Source organism: Diprion similis, chromosome 1, assembly GCF_021155765.1.
Source record: "Diprion similis isolate iyDipSimi1 chromosome 1, iyDipSimi1.1, whole genome shotgun sequence".
In the NCBI taxonomy this organism is placed as follows: Eukaryota; Metazoa; Arthropoda; class Insecta; order Hymenoptera; family Diprionidae; genus Diprion; species Diprion similis.
Window position 1 is genome coordinate 2,388,116 of NC_060105.1, and position 18,084 is coordinate 2,406,199.

The window sequence follows — 18,084 nt, forward strand, 5'->3', positions numbered from 1 at the left end:
ATACATGCATACATAGAATACACGAGATAAAAAGGACGAAAAGAAAAACGGAACGGTGAAAAAAGATAGGAAACAAGTCTTCAAAGTGCGTACCGTGTGTCTGTAGTAGCGATAGTGCTCATGTGTTGAATATAAAAACGGAGTCGTGGCGTTAAATGGTGTTTGTTGATCAGTAATAACGTACTTGAATAATTTCCGGCCTCGAGGCCTAAAGATTCGCTCTAAAATATGGTAAGTAGTCGTTGTAAATTCTGTATTTATCATCCATTGTTCTCAACAATTATGACGCTGGATTTTCGTATTCTGATTGTCGGTTATATTTTCTTTCTCTCAGATGCAATTCATGCTACTATTCAGTCGTCAGGGCAAGCTACGGCTTCAAAAATGGTACGTGGCTCATCCCGACAAGTTGAAAAAGAAGATAACTCGCGAATTGATCACAACGATATTGGCCAGAAAACCTAAAATGTCTAGTTTTCTTGAATGGAAGGACGTCAAGGTTGTGTACAAAAGGTACGTTGAACGATGGAACTGTAGTCAATTCTACTTCTCACTTTTCACAGTGTATCAGCGATTCGAAAAATCTTTTTAGAAAAAAAAAAAAGCCACGGAGTTTACGATACAAAATAAAAATTATTTTTTATCAGAATACTAATGTGAATAATATAAGATTACTTTTTAATTTCTTTTTAATATTATTTTTTCTCTTCGATTTCAGATATGCTAGCCTCTATTTTTGCTGTGCCATTGAACAAAACGATAATGAATTGCTGACGCTTGAAATTATTCATCGATACGTTGAACTGTTGGACAAATACTTTGGGAGTGTAAGTAGTATCAATTTTCTTCAAGAAATACATTAGATTAGGTACCAGATTTTCCGTCGATAATGCCACTTATATTTTACATAACGTACTACGTATGTAACAATTTCCCAATCATTTTTTATTATTTTGCAACGATAACTACAAAATGTGAAAAACTGTCAGCATAAAAGCTGAGGCAGCAAGTATTGGCCTTGTAACCAGGGTGGTGGAGATTAATGGTTCTTGATAATACGCAGGTATGCGAGTTGGACATAATCTTCAATTTCGAAAAGGCCTATTTCATATTGGACGAGCTTTTGGTCGGTGGGGAGATACAGGAGACGAGCAAAAAGAATGTACTGAAGGCTATCGCTGCCCAGGATCTACTGCAGGAGGTTAGTCACGGGGATGTACCCATTGAGTTGTGACCTGTTTTATTTATTACTATTGTTGCAAGATAATATGTCCTTATGTTTACGTCCGTTTTCATGGATTGTTCTAGAGAGTATGTGTAAATGCAGGTTTATGAACTGTTAAAAAAGATCATAAGTATTCGTCACAGGTCGCAAAACAAATTTTTATTTTTATTTCAACGTTTCTGCAATTACTTGTGAATTAATTTTTATGAAATTCAATATCCATTGCTAAACGTACGAATGGTGTAATGAAAATAGTACAAACATATTTTATTCCTTTTTCTGCAGTGTGGAAGAGTTACGTAGTAAAGTTCCTTGTTGCCAATACGTAATAACTTACCTAGAACAATCCATTATATTTGCCTAATCCTATGGTAGTTGTGTGTTGCGTTTCTAACAGCAAGATTATTAACATACGAATTTACAGCACGTTCGAGGTATAGACTATTATTATAATAACATTATATTCAGAGCTTAGCAAATATTGACGAAAGAGAGAGGAAGAGAAGAAAAAAAATTATTAGCTTCCAGATCTATGCGTAGCGTATGTGAAATTTTAAGCATAATATCGGAACGTATTGTATAATATACGATACGAAGCCATTAGAACAAAGAAATAACAAAAGTATGCCACGTTTTACACGTGTTTATTACGTCTATATTTATGGGATTTATAACTCTTGACGTGCCAATAATGATGCAATGTATTTCTTTTTTTGTATCTTTCTTTTGGCTCTCAGTCGAACATGGTCATATTATAGTCCTAATACACAAGCATGGGTAAAATTTATTCAAAGTGCATCGAGCACATCGGATCTCAAATAGGGTTCATGACTGTATATTATGATTGGAGAAGATAAGCCGATTCTTGCATTATTATATTAACAATTTGCAAGTTTTCCCGAAAGCCATAACATTTACAGTGTGCTATAGTTTAATGTGTTTATAAGACAATGTGACGTCATATTTTACGTGCATGTCCATTAAATACCTGTATTCGTTACTCTGTGATTGAAATATATAATATAGTTTTTAGTATCGCGCGTAGAGGGCATGCCAAAATGTAAAATTACTCGTTTAAACTAAACATTATATATATATATGTATACAGATACATTATATTTGATCTAATTTAATTTGTATTTAGTATTTTATGTATAGAAAGCTTGTACATTCTCTCCTATTAATTTAAACGGGTTTTTATTTACTGATGCACTAAAACATTGCTGTCTCCAGTACTGAATATTATATTTCATATTTTTAAAGTGGCATTTCTATGGTTTTCAGTATAATATTTGTACACAAGTTTTTATCGAATCGAGTAAGAACGATGAGTAAATAAATGAATGCAGGAAATAGCTAAAAATTTAGATAACGAATTCAGGTACAGCTTTTGTCATGATGAGAGAAGGGTCGTGAACAAAAAATAAGACAAAAAAAAACTGGTGTTCCAGTTCACACTGGAAATACTTTTAATATAAGTTCATCATATTCGAATCAGGATCGAATACTTTGTTATAAGTCAAATTGTTGACGATTCATTGAAGGAATTTTGAAAACCAAGTACAACGTCATCTTTCATTCTTAATAGCAGTTCTGTTTGGTAAAATTGTATTTATATATGCTGTTTTTATAAGTTTAAGTTTTCGTAACGATAAGGTTTCTTTTGTGGCTTTAACAACAGCCAAAGGTATTTATGACTGTCGCTTGTCTTTCTTTTTGGCACAAAAATGAAACTGTACTCGTATTATGCAATGAAGCAGACAAACTATGTTAGCGTAAAGAATATTTCTGCTGCATAATAAGAGAAACATGCAAAAAAGTGAATGTCTAGAACGGAAAATGTTCAGACGATGAAAATGGCTTTGAAATTAATTGCAATACCTGTTCAAAGAAAATTATCTCTGCTTACTTATCGCGCGTAAGTAACACATGTCATGATAAATTGAGTGTTTTATATATTTCTTGTACACGGCGTCTTGAGATTGTTGTCCTGAAACGGTTTAAATGCAGTTTGCAATTATCATTCAGTCATTTTTGTACCAAATTGTTGAAAAATGATTAAATACTGAGCACAGGTTTAAAAAAAATTAACGACTATATTGATATACAATCAGTCTTTCTTCTTTTTAAAAATGCATCGAGCATTCGCTTACGTAACACATCACACTGTATACACGGTAAGAAACAGTATTAAGGGTGCAAGCGAAAATGTTACTTTATAGTAGACAATGTATATCACATAACGCAGTGCCCTTGGTCAAATAATTAAATCTAACTCTTCGGCGAAAAATAGTCAACTTTTATTAAATGAAAGTCCAAATTACTTGACGTCAAAACAACAATTGTTGTATATTTTGAATTCTCTATATTTGTTGCATGTAACGCGAGTGTATGTTTGTCACTTTCGTTATTATTTTTTATTTATTTATTTATTTTAATTTTTTCTTTGCAACACTTTTCAAATTTCCAAAAAAATATTTTCATGATGCAATATTTTATCATTTATCCTAGAATAGTTATTTTCATTAACGCCTTAGTAATATATTGCAAATTTATTTTACAACAATTATTTATTTATACATGTTTGTAAATCATATACGTTGCCAGTTATTATGATTCTTATCTTGCCACTATTTGCGAGCTTAATTACTTATTGCGTATTTTATTTATTTTTCTTTATTATAGTGCCATAGGTTGTAGGGATGCTTTTGTTTTTAATTATACATATTTTTGCAAAGATTGAGGAGCTCTTTGGAGTTGCCATCTTTTAATGATCAATTCCTTCCAAGCTCCTAGTTCTAGTCGATCGGATTCGTCTCTCCTTATATATCAATATTTCTGTTCTTTCAAATCTCGTTAGTCGCTTTGGCCACATTCCGCGATACGTGAGTGAATTTTACTAAGAATTCGGCGTCATGTCATTGTAGATTGAACAATTAGTAAAGGAAATCTGTGTCTACGTTTATGCATGTCTCTGTGCGCGCGCTAATTAGACCAATTTCGCAATAACGCGTAGATCACATGCTATAGCTCTAATATTCAATTAACACCCGTGAAATATTTGTCTAATAACAGATCGGTTGATAAAAGCTTGTATATTGGCATGCACGCCCTTAATTTGTCCTTAGAAATATTAAAGAAAATTAAACTGATCGTACAAGCTTCTGTTTTCTATTTAAACAGTAAACGTTATTATTACAATCCTCTCCAGAAATATCTTTTGGCTTTCTATATTTATTAAATGTTTTGGCGTGTCAAAATGCAGCTTAAATTTCTGTTTAAACCGTTAACTTTAACCACTTGCACTTTTAGTGGTTGTAAGAACAATTGAAAAAAATTATAAAAACGAATGCAAACATTGACGGAATGCGTAATACATATTCAATACATTTGTACTGACAAACTTGAAAATAATATCCGTGTGACCGTTAAAAAACAAAATACAATAAACAAAAACGAAAAAAAAAAAGAAAAAGAAAAGAAAAAACTGAAATTATATCTAATAAACTTCTATATTTGACGATGAAACAAGTCAAATTCAATTACGAATTTCAATTAGAAAATTTTAATTTTCTGGCCATAGAAATGCTGCTGTATATACAATACGTTAATGGGATGTTTTACGATGTAATAATCCTTTGTTTCTAATTTTTAATAAATAAATATTTACCAATCGTGCGTATGCTTTGATATATTTACAATTTACACAACGTCACAATGTGTATTGATAAGTAACGTGTATAGACAGTGTATTGAATTTATTTTTTAGAAATCGTGGATCTATAAATATTGTTCTTTCTTTCTTTCTTTCTTTTTTTTATACGTATATATTTAATTACGTATATAAAATTTTTAGATGGATCTGTCTTGAGTAAGATATTTGAAAGTAAATTATAAATTTATATATGCGTACCTACCGTTCCGTAAAATACGATTAAACCTTGAATTTCCTTGAAAACCGTATATCGTCCTGTTCATTTCATAACAAAATACAGAGAATATGTCATTATTCGGAAACCTGCACGATTTCTCATACGGAATAATCAGGAAAAACCGCAAGAAAAATAATTTGCTCGTAGCTTTCCAATAATAAATATTACGCGTGACGTATATTGTGAAACAATATGCCGCTTTCTATCAAAGAGATGACGATATGAAAATTCTGTAAGAATTATCCTTGTATGTAAATGATTAAAGTGTCTTTTATATTTGAATATCGTTTATGTAACATATATTTTTATATATATATACCGCTACTGCACAAAATTGAGCTTCGTCGTTGTTTTTTGCATTTTTATATAATTATTGTTATTGTGATTCGTTACTATTTTATTGTTGTTCTTGTTCTTGTTGTTATTATCATTATTATTGTTGTTATTATTATCATTAATTTTACTACTAATGTTATTACTATTGTTACACAATGTACATAAACTTTCGGCCATTCATCTTCACACCAACTATCGTGCACCAAAGGTGCTTCGAACATTATGGCAATTAATATTTTCAGTTGAACTAAAAATTTTTCTCGTCAAAATCCTACAGCAGTATCTCATCAACTTATTAAGAATACGTAATAATGCATAATGCAACAATATATTATGCATTTTACAATAATGTACATTGTGAATTAAATTAACAAAAAATATCTTTGAACCTATAATATATCATTCAATTAATTCATAAATAAGTTGTTGATCTACATGCTTGGTTTATTGAAAAAAATGATATTTTTTGGAAAGTTCGAAGATTTTTTCCTTCCATATTAAAAAAAATATTTCTCATCCTCGTATGTGTAACTCTTGGATAAGAAAAGGGGAAAAAAAAAAAAAAAAAAAAAAAAACACATTTACGTAAGGATACGAACAAACCGCGCATTTATAGAAATTAGTTAGGTGTTTGTTTGTTTGTGGAAGGATGAAGCTGTTGAAGGTGCTCTGCGGGAAATAGGGCTTTTATAGGCGAAGTCTACTCGTGTGAGTTCTTCGTTGCCAAAAAAAAGTGGAAGTGACGACCGTCAAAACAGCCCGCCGAAGCTTCGCCTGCGTGATGCGCCATCGTTCATCTCGATTTATACGATACATAATCCAACACTTGAGATTTCTTGTTACCTTTGTCGACTATCGTCGATTTATTACCCATAATTTGCTATATTTTTTCTGTTCTTCTTCTTCTTCTCTTCTTTTCTTGGTTCTAATAATACGTACTTAATAATGATAATAATAATTATAATTACTATTATTATGAAGCGATTGTATCGAAATAAGAGCGATAAAAAACCTGTCCTGCCTAAAGGATCATATATTAATTGTTACAAGTGAAAATAGATTTATTACTTTTTATCGATCTATAATGTATACTGATTGTTTTTTTTTTTTTTTTTTTATCATTAAACAAAAAAAAAGATGCCGTTTTTATAGATTCATTATTAATTAACGTAATTATATCTGTAAACTTTTCTACTACTTCTACTACTACTACTATTACTACTGCTACTGTTGTGGAGCATTGAAACGTACATAAATTTTCATGAGAAATCTTATATTTTTAACTCAGACACAAGTTGTCGCTAAATTTTAATTCGTACAATAAAATATTTGCAATTGCCATTTTTGCCAACGATGTACGATATACGTTTTTTATAATAATCACGAAAACGAAAGAAAGAGAGAGATAGAGAGAGAGAGAGAGAGAGAAAATTCCACTAATCGACGTTATGATTCGGAACTATTGATATCTGTGTGTAGTGAGGAGAAAGTTTTATAAAATAATATATTGATGTATCTAAAATTAGATGAATACATATGTCAATTTTTAATGTTAAACAAAAGCAAGAAAAAAAGAACACTTTTCAGTATATATACACTAAATAAAGGTATATCTCATATCTTATTTGTTTGTATAATGTATTCTGTGTAACCAAATAACGAAGCAATGATGCTAACATTCTTTATTATATAACATACTGTTCATATATGCACGCTCTCTCAGTTCTTCTTTAAATACGTAAAGAGGAAAATTTTTTAAACCAGTTGTGTAAGAGAATGTTAACAAGAATTGGTTCTTTACTCGACTAACCCTGTGTGTTCTCTTTATAATTGTTGCAACCTGAAATTTATCAATTTGTTACTTAAGAAATCGAAGATTGTGAAATTTTTTTTTCTTAAAAACAACGGATTTAAGATTGGAAAGAAAATGAATTATTGTAAAAATCAATGCAAATCGACAATTTGTATTTGCACTTGTGAGGAAAACAACTGTACGAATGTGGATCTGTAAATTCTTGATCCTTAATTGCATTCATTGGTTCGAAACGATGAAAGAACGAATGAAAAAAATTAGACATCCCATATCTCTGCACTCTATTTTATATTACATGAAGGATAATGACGGTTAAAAATTATATTTGATGTTTTTGTCTACGTTTGGTGAAATGGCGCGTGTACAATAACAAAATACCTATGTCTGATTATATGAAAAGGGTTCAGTTCATCATTTGAAGCTGCATCGAGAAGATAACTTGTTACAAACTAGGTACGTGTATGTTTATTAATATATTTTGTACTCCATACTAGTTGATCGCTTGTGTCATGATCTGCAGCATCAAAATAATTGATCCCTATTCATATTCCGTATAATATTATAACGATGTCACGGGTTTATCACGACGTTCATCCAGCCTTCTATTATTCTGTTCCAGGAGGAGACACCGCAAGGATTTTTCGAAGATCATGGACTTGGATAGATAATTTCTCTCTTCGTAATCTGCGAACACCAAGGGGTCATGTACTTACGCCAGCGGTGCGTCGATTTTAACACCATTTCAGAACTACATTCCATTTATTCTTATTTTCAATTGTGGTTATTCTTTAATTTAATGCGATTTTGTTAGCCATAGGAGTTATAAACATGCGATTTTCCAGCTTTTCATTATTATTCTCGAATTTCGCAATTTCAGTACGTCAGTAGATCGCGTATTACTGTCCAAACATTTACAATTTATATACATTTCTCATTCAAGAATTGTTATACACAATGTAAGATAAGATAATACAAATAAGATAACTCTTTTTATTTTCTTCTTTGTACACAGATTTGCTTATTTGTCATTGGCTCACGGTTGAGTCTGCGGTAAATTTTCAGTGCCTAAAATCGCATGAATCTAATTCTATACAGTTTTAATCAATCAATTCATACTCATTTATAGTATAATTAAAATTTTAACCTTTACCGGAGCAATATTGCGCATGTAGTGAAAATGATTGTTTTTAAATTATTATCTCTAAAAAGATATTCAATCGAGATATTTATAATCGGCCAAGTTCTTTGTGTCGTTTTAAAAGTTTTACACTCGTAAACTCGTGACTCAATTTTTCCTTTTTAATTGAACTTTCGTTGGGATATGAGACCAACAATTTGATAGTCGGATAATTAATCAAACACTTATTGCTAATAATGTCTCGGATGTGGAGCAATATACATCAAATAGATATGCAAAATTCACCGAATGGTAACGCACATTATGTGAATTTCACTATAGTACGTAAGATTCGATAGGTATTGTAGATAACTCGTTACATCCATGTATTATTGTTTTTAATTCATTTCAAATTTCTTCAAATTAATTTCGACGTGTTTATAAAAAGTTTGTCGCCTGACAACAGGCAGAAAATATTTTAATCTTTCTATGTCGTATTTGTAATAAACGACATTTGCAAGAAAAAAGAAAGTAGAAAAAATTTAAAGAAAAGAGAGAAATGTTAACATCTTATTGTTAACTAACGTGGACCAGTACGTTTCTAAAATTAGTTTGACTGCAGCTTGCGCGAGATTTTTGCTTTTTAGTACCTTGTTAAATTATAGCAGCTCCTTATTTTTATTTGTGCTCCGTATTTTATTTTATTTTATATTTATGTTTCCTTTTTGTTTTAAGGTCATGGTTTTTAGACAAACTAGCGCTTTTTACGATACTTGGTTTTAAGCTCAATTAACATTCCTTGAGTATCTTGTTCCTTTAATTTTTCTTTCTTGTAATCCTCATTGTCATATCATACAATTATAGTATTCCATAAATTGAAGCTCGGTGATATATACTTTGCGTCTCTAGCTATACATATACTGTAGAGGTATATACGACATGGTATTATTTATGTAATAATTAGTAGCCTAATAATATCGTGCAATATGCATTGTGAAAATCAAGTATTATTCCGTTATAATAGAACGTGCTTTTATGCTCCGTCCACAATCAACTATAAAAAAAATAAAAAATAATAATAATAATAATGATAATAACGATACATATGATGATATTAATAATAATTTTAATAATAAATTGTTATGGCCTAATTACTGGCTGCCTCCTTACTCGCTATATATACCCTTTATATTATGCAGTTTCTCGCCGGTGTGAAATAAATGGAATGCAAATCAAAGAAAAATTCATCTATGAATGTACGAAATTTGGTCAATAGCCGTAGCTATAATTCGTTGTGTTTTTGATAGATAAAAAACTTGGAAAAATACGAAATATTCGATTTCTCGACATAAGATTGGATTTGAGAGGATAATCGATTGATTAATGAATCTCGAAAGCCTGCGGATAATAAAAGGGAAATCTGCGGATATGCACAAATCTGAAAATTCTCCCTGCAGGAACAGCTTGCAAGAATGGATCTGCAGTTGTGCAAGGAACACAGATCTCGTTGCTCGACGCATCGCAGCTGGGGATGACGATCGTTCCTTTCGGTGACGGTAGCGAAACAGCCCTAAAATTGAAGCCTGCAGACGCCCCGCGGCCTTTTATCTCGAACCTTAAATTTCCACCTGCTGAAAGGAAATTTACCGCGATTCCTGTCAGCGTTTCGCGGTGGCGCAACCCGTCCGTTTCTACGACGGGCTCCGGTAAGCGTCGGTAGCGTCGCGCATGCGGGTTTTCCGGATCTAGTCGTCGGGTCATTCGCGAGTGAGAACTCGTCGTCGACGGACGGAGTTTGGCGTGGTTCTCTCGCTTTGCGTTTTAGCTGCGGTATACGGCTGATCGTAGGGCGCAGTTTCCGTCGCCGGGATTGAGGAGGACTCGACACACCTGGAGGAGCGATACGGGAGTTGTGATAAGCGGACTCTGGAAGTGCGTGCCGATGTGCGGGGTGTGCGTGCGTGTGTGCGTGCGTCCGGTGTGCCTCTGTGGGGTATAGATTATAAGAGGCGGACTGCAGGAGGAGCCGGAACCTGCGGAAGCACCGGAAGCAGAATAAGAATTGAGGAGAAGGAGGAGGAGGGGAGGAGGAGGAGGGGGGGAAAGGAAAGGAGCTTTTTTTTTTTATCTAAGGGTGAAAAAGCTCCGCTGACGTGCCACTGGTGTTGGAAAAATCAGATCGGTAAATAGAGAAAAAAAAGGGAAGAAGAAGAAGAAGAAGAAGAAGAAGAAGAATAAGAAAAAATAAAGGGGCAACGATGATCACCGGAGAACAACCGCAGCCAGAAGAGGATATCGGGAGCGCTGCGGCATCACGCTAGAGCTTGCAGCGGCGCTAATCGACTCGCGCGTCTGCGGCGGGTTGCGGTTTAAAATATGATCCCGACTTGCGACGGTTGGAGGGGCTTTTTACTTTTCGCGCGAACATTGGCTCCCGTCATACCCGCGTCAGGCGGATCCGCAGGCGTTACCGGAATCCCGAGGGCTTCATTCGCTCGGCGAACAGAGGGGGGGTCATCAGCGATCGGTTCGAGAGCTTTTATTTCCTCGACTTCGTCCTGCGGCGGCGGCGACTTTATACGTCTGACGGCGTTTAACGGAGCGGCTGTGATGCGCTGGATCGCCGATGCGATTCGCGTATTCCTGTTGTGACGCGGCGATAAATCATCGTCATCGTCATCGTCCCGAAATGTACGCCGCACCAGCGGACGCCAACATCGTCATCGTCATCGACACCAGACCTTCTTCCGTTCGCTTCCTGGGCTGAAAAGCTGATAGTGCGCCTGTGCAGCGGCTTGCGCGATTCCTGCAGGATAGCCGCGATTCTTTCCTCGGCACACCGGGGAGACCCTGACTTTGAATAAACGCGCGCGCCGAGTGACTAACAACTAAGGGCACTTTCGCGGGTGGAAATTAAAAAGCAAAACCTCATCGCGATATTTGCATCGGCTTTGTAAAGTGCGTCGAGTTGTTCGCCCGCTACTTCAGGTGTTACGTATACCTGAATCATTCGAATTTAATCCTGAGAGGGCGTAAATCGGACCTTTACTCATGCAGTAATAAAGCCGCGTGTTTTCCCGCAGGCATCGTCGTCGCTCAGTGCGCGAAAAACGAGCGAGCGAGTTGGCTCCGCCAGATGTCTAAGTTGTGTATAGTTATCTCATAGATCGTACCGCTCTACGGGAAGATAATAATAACACGTCAGATAGGCGTTGAGATAAGGAGATAAGTAGATGAATAGATAGACAGTCGTCGAGGGGAAAAGGGGGAGTCGAGAGTTGCTGGGATGTCGTCGCGTTGCGCGGATGTCATGGTGCAGAGGCGCGTCGGCGCGTGAGTCTGTGACGTCGTCGTTCCGACGTCGAGACGCTGATCCGTCGGTCCGTCGGTTCGTCGGGTTGATAGGACGGATAGGACGGGAACGGCTCGAGTCCGGGTTGGGGTGGCGTACGTGGCGTGCGCCGTCCCTGCTTGCGGGGCTGAAAAGCAAGTGCAGTGTGCCGAAAACGCGAGGTGGTTTCGTCGGTCCCTGCACCTACTAACCAAACAGGCGACAAAGAGAGAGAGAGAGAGAGAAAGAGAAAGGTTCGGGCCGAATCAAAAAAGCTCGCGGATCGTTGCGGAGGCGACGCAGATCGGCCGGATCATCGGAGGAAGAGAGTTGTGAATAAGAAACGAACGAAGAAGACTGTTGTACCATCAGCAGGACGATCGTTCTTAGTCGTCTTCGGAGGAGCAGTGAAGAATTCTCCTCCGATCTCCATTTTTTTTCGCATATATATCTTCTCTCATCCCTTCTCGAGCCCCTTCGGCATAACTAATTTCAATACTTGCAACACACGCACACGCAGACCAATCCGCACGTACGCACACGCACGCGTTATACGCAGCAGTGCGTTGATATGGTCAGCTGTGTGCGGACCGCGGTGTTGAAGGTACGCCGCTGTGAAATATCAGGAAATGCGCCCTAGGCACAACGCGACGTTTATCGACAGGGACACCCTACGGCATCGAAATGTTCGCGTACGGTTTCGAGATCACATAGGCATGTAATACATTATAATCAAATGTGCGGCGTGTGCCTTGTGTAATTTCACGGTGAAAATCTGGCGTAAACGGTGCCGCGGTGGGTCAGGGATCATGGCGTCGGTCTCGGCCGAGACACCAGCCAGCCATGGGCACAGCTTCAGTAAGAAAACGTTTCACAAACCCACCTACTGTCATCACTGCACGGACATGCTCTGGGGCCTCTTACAGCAGGGGTACACCTGCGAAGGTAAGCGTAAACCTCCTTCCTTATCTCACCTCACCATCTTTCTCGCTCACCCACACACACACACACACACACACACACACGCACACACCCGGTACATGTATGCATACCTACACCCTCACATCTATACTCTTAACGCGTTTGTGTGCGTATCTCTTATACTTGTCTTCTTCGTCTTCGTCGTCTTTCCGTCCGTTCTTATACGAGAACAACCCTTGAACAGCTATACCTACCCTCTAGTACCCGGTGTACTGCATGTACCTAATTTATTGTACACCTTTTTCAAACTCAGAGTACCTCTAGAAGTTATATCCTATAAGGATATAGTTTTACTCTATAGTAGTTCGGCTAGGTTTCGCAAAGGATTCGTGATACGTGACGTTCCCCGAATCCACTGGGTACCTTGTACTTTGTATCAAGGCAGAAATCATTGCTGTGATTCTGTTTTTTTCTTCGCCTAACTGTTTTGCATGTATCGTCGCGTCGACACCTTGATCTCTCATTGATCAGAGTGAACACCGGACCGCCGGTTCCTCTCACTACCACCAAAGCTGGATTCATTGAACAGAGTCGAAATTGGATCATGATCAATTTAAGCCGTGATAAAAGGTCCGGAAGAGTGCACCGATGTTTACACTAATCTCGTTCATGCTCTGTGCAGTACATACATTCGGTAATCGATAACCGGTATAATAGAGTCCTCGGTCGAGTAACGATATTCATGATAACCGAAAGCAGGTCGATCCTGGGGATAATCGTCACCGCGATGCCTTCGGAGGGAGGGATAGAGAGAGAGAGAGCGAGAGAGAAGTTGTGCAGAGCGGGGGAGCGAGGGGCAGGCAAGGAGGGGGGTGGGGGGAGGGTAGGATTTTAAAGCAGTGAAATGAAGTCGGAAGGAGGACAAGCGGGGTGTGAATATCTGGCTGACCTCCAACGGCGATGAATGGATGTTTGAAGCCGACATGAATGGATTCGAATGCCAAAGCGTTCGAGGCCCTCTCCGCTTGGTTCGGGGTCGGCCGATTAATCGAGCTTGCAGCAGGCGAACCGGACCTCGTATAGTTTTCGCCTCTCCCGCACCTGACGAGTATGACTTTTTGGCGGGCTGCAGGGTTGCCCCTGCAAGGATCCCCGGAAGGACGAAAGGGAAAGGGAACGGTCTCCTCGCACCTGCACCCGGGGTCTATAACCACCCCGTATTCCTACAGGGTGTTTCAGGGAGGCGGGATACATAATCGGGCTTTCAGCCTCTCGACGCCGCTGCCCGGAGCACCGAAGCGTCGTAGCGCGAAGAACGACGCGGATCGAGGAGGACGAGGCGGGGGTCGAGGACGCGCGCATCGCGGCTCGCACGAGCATTGATCGCGGGAGGGAGGGAGGGAGGGGAGGCGAGGGGGTGGCTGGGGGGTGGCAGCGCTATGGCGACTATGGAAGCGGGCTATGGAAGCTGTGCCGAGGAGGCTATGTGGACGCTATGGCGGCACTCCCGCTGGTTGCCCTGCCCGCTTCCACCACCCGCAACCCGCAACCAGCAACCAGCCGCCTGCCCGCCAGCCCCTGTGACGTCACGTCCCTGCCCCCCACACAGAACCTAGATATATTCACATAAACACGGGCAGAAAACCCGAGCCACGGGTTTCGGTCGGAGAGGAGTAACCAACGACCGAATAACCGAACGCTTACTATTTTACCAGAACTGGGTTACTCTTTCCTCTATTACCAGCTCCTCACCCTCCGTTATGCGCATACACACCAACACACACACACACACACACACATGCTAGATGTGTATATATATATGTATATATGTATTTTTTATTTCTTCACATCTTTCGTCTCATTCCACAGTTAGACACTGCAGTCGATAATAATTCGACGTTGCTTCGTCTCGCCAGTACCCAAACTTACCCTTGTAACTCGCTTTAGGGTTGTTGCAAAATTATCAAACATTTGAAAATTTCATTACGATTGGTGGTTTGATATTCTTTGGAATTGAAGTTTATCTTCACCATCAGGCTGAAGATGTCTTATTAATTGTTGAGTTATTTTCTCTCAATGACTTGTGACGCTGTCATGTGGCAACAGCTTATTTTCTTAAATTTAAATTTTATTCATGAATGATGTCTGTAACCATTCACGTGTGTGTCTCAGTTTGAAGAGAGAAAAAAAAAAAAAATGTCGGAATTTTTATCAAGTAACGAATTTCACATTTTCAATCGAATCCTGCGATACTTCTGTCCACGCATGTGTGGGAGAAAATTATTTTATGGGAGACCGGAGAGTTCGTTGAGACAATACACCGCGTAACGTCGTGTAATATAATGTTGTACACATATATCCTTCGTTTGGAAGGTTTGAATATGCGTCAGAACCCCAGTTGTAGGCCGTCAAGAGATATTCCACTGCGATAAATTTAGAGGAGAGTAGACCAAAGTGCGTAGGGTGCCAAGTATAAGGCAACACGCTCTGACCTGCGATAATTTCCGTACGTAATGTCTCCGCATATAGGCAGATTATCCAGGTGTATTTTACCCATCGATTTTATTCAGGCTGCATGATGTGCCTTGCGTGTTATACGTTTCATCGATATATCTCTGCGTGTGGGTTTAATATATTATATATTAAAAGAGGGAAACTCTAGATTGAGGGTGCATGTACAATACGCAGGTATGACGTGTACTCTGAGAAGTTATACCACACAATTTCCGGTGTAATTAATTGACGAGTAATACAGTCATCTATGTACGTACTACTGTTATTCCTGAAATGCGTAACTTGAGATTTGAAATCAACTTGACAGTAAAGACTAGTTTTTATTTTTTTCTTTATTTCTGAAAATGATCAAAGAATTTTACACGTACAGGTAATACATCGGTGGGTGTATTTTTAGTGTACCTATATCTCTCCGTAATTATAGACGCAGAGATCAGTTGGTGCATGAGAAAATGTACGTTTTATTTATTATACTTGGAACTTGCAGTTGAACCCATTAGGAACTACCAGAGTGCAAACGTTATGCACCAAGAAACGCGTCATAACGCATAATGTGCTTTTTTACAAAAAGATTTTAGGTTCGGCTAAAGATTTCTTACTTCCAAGACCAGGAATTTTACAGCTTTTGTACGAAAAGTGTGCGGTGCAATTTTTCACAGGATAAATTGACTGTAGAAAAAAAGTAAAACGTGAGTTACAGCAGGTACCTGTTGGAAACGAGACCGTGAACACACACGGCTTAGTCGTTACTCCCGGTCAAGTTCAGTAATCGTTGTGCGACATACCGCGGCGACGTAACTACAGGGACGTTGAATTACGTAAGTACGAAGAAAGACGCATGCACTTAATTATAACTCAATCTAATCAGACTTCCGCAACCACAATTGACGACGACAAGAGTCGAGACTCAACCAACTTGTGAGTGCCAACGGTCACGTATGAATTTACGAAAGCATGGGTACTTATAACAGTTTGTGGAGGTATTGATATAAGCTGCGGAAGAAATTTCTGACAATTTTTACGGTAAGAATCTTTGACCGACCGCTGAGACTTCGTCGTGCCGTCATATTCGACTTTGAATTTAAAACTAGCGGAGAAAACTCGCTGCTTAATTGGATGTCGCGTGGACAGTAGAAAATAGCTCTCAAGCTATTTGATAAATTATAATGAATTAAAAATTATTATTTTATGTAATTATCACCGCATGTAGTGTACGTTTCCGTCACGCGAACCTACATGCGCGGTGAAAATCGCGTCGCGAATTCGCAACCGAGGTGAACAGCTCTGTCCCTTATCGTGGGAAATCCTGCGCTTATTCGCGTAATTTTCTTCGTTGATGTTTTTCCGAATTTCCCAATTTTATTGCATCGGCAAACCGCAAGCAGCGCTGATTTTCAGCCGTTGCAACATCTGTGCCCCCCGAAAATTAGTTATTCCGGGGAATCCGTCCTTTCCTCGGATTAACACGTTTTACATGCCTGTAATGATCGTATGGATATCTCGACGTATTCTGTCTCACTTCCAAGTACAATCGGGGAGTTATAAACCGTTAGCTCACGTCGCGCCAAGTGTTAGTACGCGAAATCTGCTCTCTGGTGCTTAAAATAGACACCCGACATGTGTACTTTTTATACCTTCTCCACACTTTTCCTTCTTCTACTTATTTCTATTTTCTTCCTATACATTGCATCCACGAGTCGGACTTTGATGTGATAGTTTTCAACGCCTCGTTCAACCATTTGTCAATCTGATCCGTTTTCCGGTTTCGTTACAGATATATACCCTACAGACGTAACTCGATTTCGAGATTCTTCAAGGATTGCTTCAATTCGTGAGCTGTCAGCGGTGGAAAATTTTTCAAATCTCAAGTGTGAGAGCGTTTTGTTAAATGCGTTAATTCTTTTCTCTGAATTACTCTTAAAAACTAGGATAATCATGTTTTCCTCCGCGTCATGACACTAGTCCACTTCTGGTTCAAACCTACACACATGTCCATGTATTATAGTGTATATATATACGTTCGCCTGGACATTCTGTTTGAAAAGATAGTGTATACGGTTAACGATCAGTCTTCGGTCCTGGGGTAGAGTCGAAAAAAAATAATTTCCTAGCAGCTTTGGTATATGGACTCATATATGAACGCATCTTTATTCGGCAGGCACATGTCTAGATCGACCCCATCGTGTGCCTATATACGTATGTATAAATAATGGAGTTGTTTTCATCGGTTGGCCGGCCGGTATGGAATAGCTTGTGCCCGAAAGAAGGGTGATGCTGCTGCGTCCTAATAACCTGGATGTTGTAAATTTATTCCCTCCTTCTCGCTTTTAATTCCATCCCTTCGATTTCTTCGAAAACAAGCAAAGCCAGGAGCTAAGAATGAAATGATCGGGGTGGCCTGCAGGGGTGACCCAAGCAGAAACCGAGTTTGGCACGAATTGCGTGAGGACATGCCCTGCGACCTCCTTCGCCCACGTCGAGGTTCGATCTCGAGGGTTGAAGGGGAGGGCGAAAAAGTAAAGGTAAAAGTAGGAGAGAGGCGGAATTGGTCCCGGGACGAACCGGCCGTGCAGCGTTACACGCCGAATTCGATATTGGAGTGTGTGCGCGCGTGTGTGTGTGTGTGTGTGTGTGTGGCAGTTTTAAGCTTGTGTGTAGACCTAGGAGCCCAACCCGATAGAGAAGCGCGCAACTCGTCCCAAGGGCACTTTATTTTAGAGGTTTGGCGGTCCTATCAGCAGAAAATAGACACTGTCGACGCAAACGGATTACGCAATTAACAACCCGCGGTTTTAATAAACCGGGATTTTCTCTTTTTCCGCCTGCGAATGGGCGTTCTTACGCTTTACAATTTGACCCACAAAGCGATAATACTGCACCGCATTCGGTCGGCTT

The 18,084-nt window shown here is 38.7% G+C and overlaps 2 protein-coding genes across 16 annotated transcripts in view; both read left to right on the forward strand.

Moving 5' to 3' along the window:
* Positions 1 to 18,084, forward strand: part of LOC124405297 (AP-1 complex subunit sigma-2) — a 26,149-nt gene continuing 8,065 nt past the window's right edge. Inside the window, exons 1-5 of one of the 4 annotated variants that reach the window (XR_006929089.1) lie at positions 1 to 231; positions 335 to 513; positions 719 to 827; positions 1,064 to 1,201; positions 7,905 to 8,310. Coding sequence is in view for 3 of the 4 variants with exons in the window: in XM_046880097.1 (XP_046736053.1) it covers positions 229 to 231; positions 335 to 513; positions 719 to 827; positions 1,064 to 1,201; positions 7,905 to 7,970 (495 nt within the window). In the remaining variant the exon portion in view is untranslated. Of the gene's footprint in view, positions 232 to 334; positions 514 to 718; positions 828 to 1,063; positions 1,202 to 6,141; positions 6,380 to 7,904; positions 8,494 to 18,084 lie in introns of those variants that run through there. The other 3 variants (XM_046880097.1, XM_046880118.1, XM_046880109.1) reach the window with 3 other exon arrangements.
* The window catches only part of LOC124405227 (diacylglycerol kinase theta), a 20,329-nt gene continuing 14,450 nt past the window's right edge, over positions 12,206 to 18,084 (forward strand). For 7 of the 12 annotated variants that reach the window (XR_006929073.1, XR_006929075.1, XR_006929074.1 and 4 more), the window contains exon 1: positions 12,206 to 12,699. Coding sequence is in view for 8 of the 12 variants with exons in the window: in XM_046879946.1 (XP_046735902.1) it covers positions 12,564 to 12,699 (136 nt within the window). In the remaining 4 variants the exon portion in view is untranslated. The remainder of the gene's footprint in view (positions 12,700 to 18,084) is intronic. The other 5 variants (XR_006929077.1, XM_046879974.1, XM_046880022.1 and 2 more) reach the window with 1 other exon arrangement.